A 13343-nucleotide genomic window follows, 5' to 3' on the forward strand; every position below is an offset into this window, starting at 1 on the left:
GTCAGGAGTTTGAGACCAGCCTGACCAATATGGTGAAACCCGTCTCTACTAAAAATACAAAAATTAGCCAGGTGTGTGGTGGCATGTGCCTGTAATGCCAGTTACTTAGGAGGCTGAGGCAGGAGAATTACTTGAACCTGGGAGGCGGAGGTCGCAGTGAGCCGAGATAGTGCCACTGCACTCCAGCCTGGGTGACAGAGTGAGACTCCATTTCAAAAAAAAAAAAAAAATACAAAAAAAAAACGCTTTGCATAAATATCTTCTAAACCATCACAACTTTATGAAGATTTTGTGTTTTTTTTTTTTTTTTCCTTGAAAGATGAGGAAGCCATGTTCTCTGAAATCATCCCTTGGTTATCAACTTCAACTAATTCTCATCCATATTTCTATATCTTTATATTTCCCTGGCTAATACTTAACACAGTATATGTTGGTTAAATCTAATCTAATTCAGTATTATTTCAACTGAAGTACAAGGAGAGTAGTTTGAGGATGTAATAAAGTAATTTTCTGAAGACAGTCTCAGATGTTATACGAGAGTTCCTGTTCTGCATATTACTAGTAATAAGCTGAGTATAAAAAACTCACATCCATTTAAGAAAATGTGGGATGGACCCCTGACTTTCAAATTTCAAAATCTCAAAATAAAATGGGGATTGGAAGCAAGCAAATTTGGTTGTCCAAAAATACTCTAAGATATTGATAAAGCACTGTCTTTCTTCCCACATTGTCCTGACTTTTACCATTTTGCTGATGTGAGCTGCATCTCGATAGGCTTATCCCTCTGTAACATCTTCACAAAAATCTGTGGTAACAATTCTCCATCAACCAAAACTAGAAATAAAACAAACAACAATGATTAAAGAAATTCTTTAAATCTACAAAGTTCATCAATTAAATCATGTAGGTGCCACTGAAAGCTCCAGCCTACCATTTACCAGGGTCATCGATACCTGGGGGTTTTCAAAAGCTAAAACTGAGAAACATTTCAGTGCTTGCATTCGAACCTGTAAAAATAAATGAACAAACAAAAAAATGCATTTAATTTTGCAAATGCAAATTTTAATGTCTCAGAATCTAAACTCTTCTAAAAAATTATGTAAATCTGCTTAAAATACAGGCCTCAAAGAAATAACAATAACACCTGTACAGCTGAAAATACAGTAAGTTAAAATTAACTATAAAAGTTAAAACTAATTTTGAAGTAATAGAAAAAAAATGAGGAAGTAGCAATTTAAATTTAACTAGAGAAATCCCTAATCAAAGTTAAAAGAACACTATACAAAGTACAGTTGGTAAGACAAAGAGAACTTAGTAACAATTAATTACCAAGTGGCTTTCAAGGCAAATAAAAAAAAACAGAATACTTTTATGCATGGATTGGAGACAGGGAACAGGAGAGGAAACAATGTTACAATAAAATTTAAGAAGCACTAACTTTTAAAATACCCATGAATTGTGCTACTATTCCTCAAAACTACGTTACTGGTTTGGGATAACACCAAGGGCCCAATCTCTTAACCATATATAACATGCTTTGCAATTTCCAGAAACTCCTAAGAGATCTGTTTTTTAATTCTTTCCATTCTAATCCAATCTAATCCTCACTTCTAAGTCTGAGTCTACACATGATGTTTTAATATGGAACCTGAGGTTGACAAGCACTCACAGGATAGGTAGCTGGGGTATGAAGAAGCCCTGCCCCTCACTTGGGCAATGCTCTGCAGCACTAGCATGTGCCCACAAGAGGAACCTAGAATATATTAATGGCACTTTGGTAATACGGCAAACCCTGGCAGAAGAGTAATGTTACCAGACTAGTCCCCTTTCCACAACCTGTAGGTTTTTCAAATCATTACAGTAAATAAGGAAGTCTAGTGCAGAAAAGATAGGAGAAATGGAGAAAGAGCTGGGGGAATTAATGAAGCTAGAGGAGATGAAGTAAAGGAACAATAAACAGCCACCCAAACAACTGTTTCTTGATGTGCAAGTGCTGACTGGTTTAGCCTCTGCATGGCACAGGAAAGGGGAGGTACCTCTCAGTATATATTTATTTCCCCTGCCTCTGGCTAGTTTGAAGTTAGTTCCACTCTTCATTCCTATCCTATGAGCTCTTTACCAAGACTAAACTAGATAACTGAGGTAGGGAAAACATACACATTAGTAGGCCCTACCTGAAATAAATTTAAAGACTAAAAGGACAGGCTGGATGTGGTGGCTCATGCCTGTAATCCCAGCACTTTGGGAGGCCAAGGCAGGCGGATCACAAGGTCAGGAGATCGAGACCATCCTGGCTAACACAGTGAAACCCTCTCTACTAAAATATAGAAAAAATCAGCCAGGTGTGGTGGCAGGTGCCTGTAGTCCCAGCTACTCGGGAGGCTCAGGCACGAGAATGGCATGAATGTGGGAGGAGGAGCTTGCAGTGAGCCAAGATCGTGTAACTGCACTCCAGCCTGGGCAACAGAGCGAGACTGTCTCCAAAAAAAAAAAAAAAAGACAGAATGGAGTTACTGCAAGAGGACAGAAGACAAAAATGACTGCTTCCCTGTTCTGCAAGTAACTCCTGCAATACCCAACTCTAATGTTACACAATTAAAGACTACATGCCAATATTTGCTACAACCTGTAGATGGACCACAATGAGCGGCCAAGGTTTTAACTCAACACCTGGTAATATGACACTGATTGCTTTCATATATAAAAGAAAATTTAATTAGTTAAGTCTGAAAACTCTTTACTTTTTAACTCAAAATACAAAACATAACACATTTTAAATGTTGATGCATATGCGGGAATATGCTAAGTCTGAGACACTGTGGTTAAATAAAGGTCTCAAATATGAAATTCAATTCTTTCTTGATATAGAAAGCCACTGCTTCTATACTTCAAGGCATCATGGCACTGGTAGCTATCCAAAAAAGATTTTAAATCTATTTAATGGGTGCAAATCAATAAGAACTCATGGTACAACTGTATCCTAAAAAAAAACAGAGATGCAAGGGCAGATTTTTCTTTTTAAAGGCATTCTATAGCTAAAATGATGCCCTATAACATTTTACTGATAAAATACTACTTTTGATCACAATTATCAAAGAAACAATAAAAATATGTGGGTCTCTTTCTAGAAATCACAAAGAAGGTATATAAATCTGGCCACAATTTTTAACATCTTACTTTGTAGGACAGTGAGGTTAGTAGGTGAGCAATATTCTGAACTGCACCATGGTTAAATAAAATTGTTTGATGATCAGGCCCCTGTAAGAAAAGAGAATACAACAATATATTTAGAAGAGTAATGACACATTCCAATAAAACCACATTTACTTAAATGTAGAAAACCACATTCACTACAGTATAGAATCCTGTTACTCTTTGCTTAAATAAACTCAAACCTCAAAAAGCAGGGCAAACACTGTGTTTAGTCCTGCAAAGGGCTACCATATCTTAACTCATTCCAGTTCTAGAAATGCTGCCTCTTTACCTCCTAGAAATATAGAAGTGGGCCCAGAAGCTATATTGGCACAAGTCCCCTGCAATTATTAAACAGAACGCCCAAGTCCTCTGCAATTACTAAATAGAACGCCACCACAGCAATAGAGCATTTCATGTGCACATTATTGCCCTATGCCCCCAGGAAACAGTGGCAGAGTCATTCTTACAACTTAGAACTGATGAGCTAGTCAGGGGAACTCTAAAAATGAATTGTAAAAGGAACTGGACCACAGACTAACCTACCTTAACACATCAGGAAGGTCTAAGTAATGCTATAGTGGGAAACACAACACTCCATAACTGGGAAATGAACAACAATGTGTTTTGGTTTCCATATTTCTATCTCATTTTTCTTTTTAAAAGTATTGGTTCAGCCAGGCGCAGTGGCTCACACCTTGTAATCCCAGCACTCTGGGAGGCTGCTGCGGGTGAATCAGGAGGTTGGGAGATCAAGACCATCCTGGTCAACATGGTGAAATCCCATCTCTACTAAAAATACAAAAATTAGCAAGGTGTGGCAGCGCACGCCTGTAGCCCCAGCTACTCTGGAGGCTGAGGCAGGAGAACTGCTTGAACTCAGGAGGCGGAGGCTGCAGTGAGCCAAGATCGCGCCACTGCACTCTAGCCTGGGCAACAGAGTGAGACTCCATCTCAAACAAAAACAAAAACAAGAAAGTATTGGTTCTTAAAAGAGTAGGAAGGTAAAGAGATAGGAAAATGAAGGGTTTTTTTTCATCAATTCTGTTTTCTACTAATCAACGTACTGAAGAGCTTCAAAGTGACAGAAGCTAAAATTAATGCAAAGCTTCAAATTTGCCATAATTCTTATTCATTCATTTTATGTCCAACCTTATCCAATCAATTAATGAAAAATCAGCTAAAGCCAACACAGGAATGATATTTCATGCTTATCATCATTCAGAAGAGAAAAATATCACAAAGGTAGGCTATCAGTCTGGGCTCACCAAACGAAACCAGTTATTGGTCCAGCAAGTGCTCTCAAACCAATTTCTCCAACCCATTATTTAAGCAAGTAACAACTGTTGTGAAGATGCTCATTCTTTCTTGAGCCAAAACACCCATCATTTGAAGTGGGGAAATTAGCTTTCATACTTCTGAATAGCACAACCATCATATTCTACTTTATAGGTAACAATCCCCAAATATTTTATGTATTATTAAAATAATCTGTAAAAAACTCAGCAATTTCTCTTTTTCCATACGTTTTCTAACTTTGAGTTTCTTATTTTTAATCACAATACAGTATTCCACAATTTGCTCATGCAAACCCCCATTGTATATTTTAGGTAGTTTCTAATGTTTTACTGCTATAAGCAGTGTTTTGTTGAACATTATTTGAAGTTGCATCTCACTACAGATCCTGAGGTTATGAGGATAAATTCCCAGTGTAAAATGGTGTGATATTGTTACATATCCATCCAGAATGGTGCAAACCTGTTTTTGCAATAACTGAAAATACTGACATTCTCAGGGCATTGGTTTTAAGTGTGCTCTCTTTCCTCCCACCTCATCCATGCATCATCTGCAGTTTTAAGTATAGGTACTACTTACTGGATACTGGATACCAGTGCCAGGCACTGCTCTAAACACTTCACATGCATTTGTCTCATTTGAAACAAAGGAGTCCTTGGCTTATAAACACAGTGGTGAAGACTGAAGCAGGGGAGCCAAAGAAAACAGGGGTCTCGTAAGGATTTGACCCATTTTTTCTTACCTAGTTACTAAATCATGAAGATAAGCCAAAATTAGCCTCAGCTTATGTCATCACACTAAGGCTTTTTAAGTTCCTTATCAATTTTGACAACCCAGTTTAGACACTGGCAGAGCTTAGCAAAAGCTAAGTAGGCAGGGTGCTGCCTCAGCCTCTTGCACCTCATTGTTTTTCCACCTCTATCTGCAGCCAATCTGTTCTCCTGCCTTAAGGTGACCTAATAGATTATATTTTTCAAGACATTTTATACAGCAGATACGTAAATATACTCTTCCCCCATTTTAATACAAATGGTAGAATACTATATACACTGCTCTAAACCTTTTCTTCCTTTACAATTTATCTCAGAGATCATTCATATCAGTACAAAATGGGGTTTTCTCATTTATCTGTTGGCCTTACTCTATTATATGAATGTTCTAAACTTTAACTAGTACCCTATAGTTAGACACTTAGATTGTTTTCCATCTTTTACTAACATCATTTCAGCATATACCCATGTGCTTATAACTTTTTTTCTAAGATCTGAATAATTTATGGCATATCCTTTCTAAGTTATATTTACAATGGATAGGGAAAAGATCAAGCACACTGCAATTCTCTCTATATATAATTGCTTCCTGGTGCTCACAAGATACCTTACTTTTTTCCCTCAAATTCTTTGCCTCAAATATGGCAGCTAATACTTGTTACAAAAGAAGTTCTTCCTCCTCTCTGAGGTTGTACACACAATTGGTAAAAGCAGTTGTAAGGGGCCAGACGCAGTGGCTCATGTCTGTAATCCCAGCACTTTGGGAAGCCGGGGCAGGCAGATGGCTTGAGGTCAGGAATTCGAGACCAGCCTGGCCAATGTGGTGAAACTCCATCTCTACTTAAAAAAAAAAAAAAATACGAAAATTAGCCAGGTATTGTGGTGCACAGCTGTAATCCCAGCTACTTGGGAGGCTGTGGCAGGAGAATCATTTGGACGCAGGAGATGGAGGTTGCAGTGAGCTGAGATCGTGCCACTGCACTCTAGCCTGGAAGACAGAGTGAGACTCCATCTCAAAAAAAAAAAAAAAAAAAGCAATTGCAAGGAAGGAATTAGTGGCTGAACCAACTAGCAAGGAGGATCTGTCATTTGAGACTTATCGGTCTCTCAGTCAGCTTTCTCCAAATCAACCTGCAGGAACCTGGTGGTTAGTGAGGCAGCATCCACTGGGTGGGAAGCACCTACGTCCTCATGGTCTTTTTCTTCCCCCGCCAGAGATGGGGTCTCACTACGTTGCCCAGGCTCGTCTTGAACTTCTGAGCTCAAGGGATCCTCTCACTTAGGCCTCCCAAAGTGCTGAGATTATGGGCATGAGCCACCACACCTGGCCTAGCTCTCATGGTCTTAAACTCCAAAAAATAGGCTCAGAAATCTGAGTAAATACTTAAGAAAGAGCAACACTTTAGAAGTTAGAATTTCAAAAAATATTATTTCTAGTGGGTGTTTTTTGCTCAATAAATCAGAAAATTTCAAAAATATAATTATGATTATATTATAACACAAATGCTTTAGTGATCTCTCCCTTTTTCCCTTCCCCAAAGTATGTAAATTTATTTAATATTGATACCAAAGCAAATTAGTAATTTTAAGTTTTGTCATTTAATCTTAGCTTAATGTGAGTCCCTACAAATGAGTCTTAAAATTCTATTATAAATCTTATTTTTAGCTTATATGCAAAAAAAGAACAACATGAAAATAAAAGGGTTTTATATTTAATGACAATACATGGACCACTGGATCAGTTGTTCTCAAAGACATGTTGTCAGTATATCGGTAAAGTCGTTTATATTGTATTTTAGGCTTTTACTATTGTCACTGGATTTATAAATGCTATACTGTTTCTTGAAGCCTAGCTACGTCTCAGAATATTTAAATGTGGTTATTTAATTATAGTGGCAAATGCTAATTTATCCAATTAAAAGGTGAGTAAAGGTGACTTTCTCCGATAACACCTTCCATTCTGTCAGTGGTATGAGGCTGGCTATTAAATCATTATCCTCAATTTAAGTTTCTCTCCAGCAAAAAAATAGTGATTTAATGGTACTCTATAATTTCAGCTAAAACAGCATCGAGAAGTTTCAGATGAGCAATCCCTATGTCGAAGAGTTTCTGATGAGTAATCCTGAAAGCTATTTAGGTAACTTCAGGAAGGGAATTATTCAAACTTCTCACAGCTTAAAATAATTTAACATGTAGTTATTCCTCCAGGTCCAATTTTCAGTAGCCTTTTGGGATTACTGTGGTTATGACTAGTAGACGCTGTGCTCTGTTGAACACTCAGTAATAGAATTTTATTTATTTTTTTTGAGACTGGGTCTCGTTCTGTGACTCAGGCTGAAGTGCAATGGTGCAATGACTGGTTCACTGCAGCCTCAACCACCTGGGTTCAATCGATCCTCCCACCTCAGTCTATGGGGTAGCTGGGACTACAGGCACACGCCACCATGCCTGGCTAATTCTTTTGTATTTTTTGTAGAGACGGGGTTTCGCCATGTTGCTCAGACTGGTCTCAAACTCCCGGGCTCAAGAGAACCACCTCCCTCGGCCTCTCAAAGTGCTGAGATTACAGGTGTGAGCCACTGCACCCAGCCCCTGAAAAATTTTTAATGAGGCATACAGTTCTGGAACATCTTCCTCAACTTGCCAGGCTGGCTATAACATGTCATTTTGTTGCTGGAAAATTCTAGGCCTTGATGGATTGAGCTCATTTTAAGCAAGTGAGTTGCAACAAAACTGTCATTTTCTTAAAGCCTTTCTTTCCCCACCTCAAAAGATTATAAGGCATTGTTTGATATCTCTGCTCCTATGAGTTGGCCCACACTTTGTCAAAGTAATCCAAGAAGAGAACCCTCAAAACTTTTTCACAAAAATCTTAAATAGTACTGAATAGATTGTGATAATCAGCTAGGGTTTGTTTGGAAAGGGGTTTAGATGTCTAAATTACAATGTAGAAACTTTTCCTAGAACCGGGTGATTTAGTTTTCATTTATTTGGAAGGCTGTTCTAAAACAGCATAGACCTGTGTCTTCCAGGTGTTCTCTTATCCCTTCTTTCCTATAGTTCCCAAAGCTCCTTACTTGCGACTTGTATTATAAATAATAGGATGTATATAAATGATACAATATCATCAGAAGATAATTATTTGGTTAGAAGTTAGAAAATGTGTAGAAATTAAGAAAGATCTCAAATAATCACCCATGGTTATCAAAAATGATACATTCAACATATAATCTATAAAGCAAACTAAATGGCACTTCATAGAAAAGAAAGAGAAACTTTACTCAACAATGAGAAGAATCTCTCTCATTTCTCCTTATTTGAGATCACTTAAACCAGTTTCCAGTAATAGGGAACAAGGGTGAGGGGAAACAGTTATGATCACACATTGCTGGTAGTATAAAGTGGTATAATCTTTATTAAAAAAATGTGGTAAAATTACAAATACATATATTCTTTGACCCCAAAATTTTATTTCTTATAAAATGCCTTATATACAAGGTATTTTTTGCAGTATTGTTTTGTAATAGCATAAGACTGGAAACAAACTAAATGCTCAACAATAGAGGACTGGATAAATAAATCTATACACTAAAATACTATGTAAAAAAAAAAAAAAAAAAAGAATGAGAGAGAGGTCCTTATGTACTGATACAGAATAGCCTTAGAGATATGTCAAGTGAAAAATGTTAACGTGCAGAACGGTATGTATGGTATGCTGTCATTTGTGTTTAAATATATATATATAAAATATATATTTAAATATATATATTTTATATATATTTAAATATATATATATATATACGAACACACACAGGTCTACTTATATACGTACAGATTACCTCTGGGAGGGTACACAAAGAAGGTACATCTCTTAAAGGCATAATAAGATTTTACATTATAGATAACATTTATTCTGGTTCTTACTTTACAGCAGTGTGAGAAGATCTGACAGATGTACTCCTGGGTATAGCGAGACCTGCTAAGCAGTGCCATGAGGTGCGGTATCACTGTGGCATCCTAGGGAAGGAGAACACAGCAACAAGAAACTCAGGCACCATGAGTATATTTGATAAAATATAAAATATTTCCACAAGAAGGTAGTCTTATGGTACTCTTATCTTAATGACAGTAAATCAAGTCTCGTTAAGGCACAGTGCAAAACAAAAGCAACGTGGCCATGAAAACTGTCTAGGCCAACAACAAAGAAAGAGGCTTCAATATTCATTCCTGGTAGCAAAATATGAGAACAGGAAATTCTCAATAACTCTCAAAAATTGCTTACATCCTCATGATAAAATCATTTCAATAAGACGTGACAGAAATCAGTTCTGAAACCAAAATGTGAGGTAACTAGTACATTATGCACTAGTAAATAGTTTATAAGGAAGAATTATTGTATAAAAATAAAATTTGAAAATGTTGATCTCCGAAATGTTAAGCCCCAGTAAATACTAACAATCTCTCATAAAGACTGCAGTTAGCGATTTTCAATCTGTACAAGACGAGACAATTTATATGATTGGCAGCTTCTCAGGTACACCCCACTCTCTGCCTATTGCTGACACTTAACAACCTATGTAGTAGCACAGAAAAAGAGAAAATAATCAACCCACTCTGCTGCAAGTCTCTCCAAGAATTTCCTTTTATTTAGAATGCAGGCCAGGAGTGGTGGCTTATGCCTGCAATCCCAGCACTTTGGGAGGCTGAGGCGGGCAGATCTCCTGAGGTCAGTCAGGAGTTTGGGACCAGCCTGGCCAACATGGCGAAACCCCGTCTCTACTAAAAATACAAAAATTAGCCAGCCATCATGGTACATGCCTGTAATCCCAGCTACTTGGGAGGCTGAGACACAAGAATCACTTGAACCGGAGAGGCAGAGGTTGCAGTGAGATTATGCCACTGCACTCCAGCCTGGATGACAGACAGAGCAAGACTCTGTCTCAAACAACAAAAACAAAAACAAACAACGAAAGAATGCAGAAGGAATTAAAAGTTGAAAGGTATTTGGCTGAAACCACAGATAAAAAAGGAGACTTAGCTCAAGCTTCCCAGTCAATGACGTCACAAGAGCTATGCTTCTCAAGAAGGAATGTGCATGCAAATTCCCAGGAGATGTCCTTAATGTACAGACTCTGATACTGTAGGTTTGGGGTAGGATCCCGAGTCAGCTTCCAAATGAGGCTGATGCCACTGGTCCACAGACCATACTTTGAGGATCCTCACCAGAGACAACAGAGGACAAAGAAAAAAACTTAAAAGAACACCCTTGTTGGGAGGAACAAATTTGGGATTTTCCTTGGGAAAAAAAAAGAATGCCCAAGATACATAAAAGCCAAGTAGGAAAACAGAAGGCTGCTGATTCCCTACAAGTAGAATCTCTTCCCCCTATTCGTTAGTGTAACCCTTTGTGTTTACACAAGTAGTTTAAAAACAAAATGGAAAACTTAACAAAACTTCAAAGAAAGTCAGATACTAAGTGCACAGAAAGAAAAGGAAAATGTCAAGTTGGGGAAGGGGAATTGGGGTTTCACTGGCAAAGGATAGTGAGGCAGGTAGCAGCTAAGATAGAAAAGGCAAATAGGTAGATTAAAAAGCCTCTATTGGGCTCCTAAAGCTATTTCCACCTCCTTCCTTTTCTCTAATGTTCTCACATTCCTCACTTTCCCTCAGTTACAACAGCCCCCATCCCATTTCTTCCCATCTGCCCCTTTCTGTCAATTGTGTCTATATATCTGCAGTTTACAGATGATTAAGGCAAATAGCAATTATTAAATACAAAATTTGCCCGAAATCACCCATCTGATAAACACGATTTCAAACTAGAAATCCTGCTGTCTTTTTACTGGACTACCTACCCCATCTCTATTCTACGGCCTGAGTTGCTCAAATAGCTTTTTAAACAGCTGGCCTCTACACACTCCAACTCACGGAAGTCAGTTAATTACACTGAAACACTGTGCTAGTTCTTCCCCAATTGAACTCTTCACAAATTCTCCACTGTCTCTGAGACATAAAATATCTGAGGCAAAAAATTGAAATGTTTCATAATTTAGATACTCTAAATTTAACCTCCAAGGGTCTCAATTGTCTCATGTAAAACAGCTGGCATAGATCAGAATTTTCCAAATGGTGCACCAGGATCCATTAGTAGGTCATGAATCAGTTCAGAGAATAAGGTGGAAGGAGTTTAAATAGTTGGCCAGGATCAACTTCTCCTTATTATGGGATTGAGGGTAGGTGAGAAACTTCCAGGGTAAAAAAGACAGGTGACTGGCTTACTCTCTTTGCAAACATTACAATATGAACTACAGGAAAATAAACTGATACTAACTAAGTCCTCTATGGGATCCTTTGAGCAGGATGTTTATAGTAAACCAGCAGTTCTCAAAGAAAGTACTTTGAGACCAGCAGCATCTGAGTTACTTGCAAATTTGTTAGAAATGCAAAACCCAAGACTCACTGGATCATAAACTAGAGGTGGGGTCTAGCAAACCCTGTTTAACAAGCCCTCCACATAATTCTAGTGCAACCTCAAGTCTGAGAACGACTGCAGTAAACACTCTATAGAATTTATGAGGCATAACTCCCTGAAGAATGTCACATAAAACCATAAGGTATAAAATAAAGACGTTAGGCTGGGCGCGGTGGCTTACGCCTGTAATCCCAACACTTTGGGAGGCTGAGGCGGGAGGATCACGAGGTCAGGAGTTCGAGACCAGCCTGGCCAATATGGTGAAACCCCATCTCTACCAAAATACAAAAAAAATTAGCTGGTCATGGTAGTGCACACCTGTAATCCCAGCTACTTGGGAGGCTAAGGCAGGAGAATTGCTTAAACCTGCGAGATGGAGGTTGCAGTGAGTCGAGATCAAGCCACTGCACTCCAGCCTAGGCAACAGAGCAAGACTCCATCTCAAAAATAAATAAAATAAAATAAAATGTTTCATAATTTAGGTGCCCCCTACTGTGTGAGGTGACCCATAAATCTCACCTACTGACCACCTTATGTATCATTAAGGGCCAGAGGAGTATGTGTCTGATGTAGGAAGGACAGACTAGGGAGCCATGTAACATGTCTCCTCTCCATGCTTGCTTTGCCTATTCCTCTCGATTACTTATAGTCTTGAAATATTTATAAAACCTGATTCTGGATAAGATCTCTGACTCCTGTGTGTACAGTTTGACAATATGATTTGTTGTGTTAGCTCAGATAATCACAACCACCATTTTTTTAAAGAATGAAAAATGACAGCATAGAAACCAGAGGGCATTACATCTGTGGAACTATGTCATGAAACTTGTCTCAGGATTCTTTCACATATACATACATATATACACACACATACACAAACTGACATGTATAGTGAGGCAATGGAAAATAAGCTTCCTGCTGTGAACTGTGAATAAGAGTGTTTAAAAATATTGGCCTAATTGTCAGTAAGAAAGCCCCATGTAAAGTGACTGTAATTTACAATAATCTATTGTATATTGAAAAATAGCTAGAAGAGGCCGGGCGCGGTGGCTCACACGCTGTAATCCCAGCACTTTGGGAGGCCGAGGTGGGTGGATCATCTGAGGTCAGGAGTTCAAGACCAGCCTGGCCAACATGGTGAAACCCGTCTCTACTAAAACCACAAAAATTAGCCGGGTGTGGTGGCACATGCCCGTAGGCCCAGCTGAGTAGCTCGGGAGGCTGAGGCAGAAGAATTGCTTGAACTCAGGAGGCGGTTGCAGGGCCGAGATTCCTCCACTGCACTCCAGCCTGGGTGAGAGAGACTCCGTATCCAAAAAAAAAAAAAAAAAAGCCAGAAGAAATGAATTTGGGCTGAGCACGGTGCCTCATGCCTTCCTCTCCACTTCTCTAAGTCTTATCCATTACTCAAAACCCAGATTAAATTCTAGCTTCTCTGCAAAGCCTACTCTGCTGGATTTCAAACGAAAGTCAGCTGAACTCCCTATCATTCATCTAGCGTACAATAAACTTCTCTTAAGTTCTACATAGAGAGATAAAAATGCGTCTTTTTAAAAATAGCTTGTAAATTCCTCGAAGTCTGAGACTATCTTTCACTTTCTTACAAAGCTGAG

The 13343-nt window shown here is 38.4% G+C and overlaps 1 protein-coding gene across 5 annotated transcripts in view; it reads right to left on the reverse strand.

The window, feature by feature from the left end:
* The window catches only part of ARMC8 (armadillo repeat containing 8), a 114392-nt gene that overhangs the window by 61823 nt on the left and 39226 nt on the right, over window positions 1–13343 (reverse strand). For all 5 annotated transcript variants that reach the window (XM_032144250.2, XM_032144254.2, XM_032144252.2 and 2 more), the window contains 4 exons: window positions 9183–9275; window positions 3178–3258; window positions 932–1007; window positions 744–834 (listed from right to left, as the gene is read on the reverse strand). In XM_032144250.2, the coding sequence (XP_032000141.1) occupies window positions 744–834; window positions 932–1007; window positions 3178–3258; window positions 9183–9275 (341 nt within the window). The remainder of the gene's footprint in view (window positions 1–743; window positions 835–931; window positions 1008–3177; window positions 3259–9182; window positions 9276–13343) is intronic.

The sequence above is a fragment of the Hylobates moloch genome, unplaced genomic scaffold (assembly GCF_009828535.3).
Source record: "Hylobates moloch isolate HMO894 unplaced genomic scaffold, HMol_V3 SCAFFOLD_22, whole genome shotgun sequence".
In the NCBI taxonomy this organism is placed as follows: domain Eukaryota; kingdom Metazoa; phylum Chordata; class Mammalia; order Primates; family Hylobatidae; genus Hylobates; species Hylobates moloch.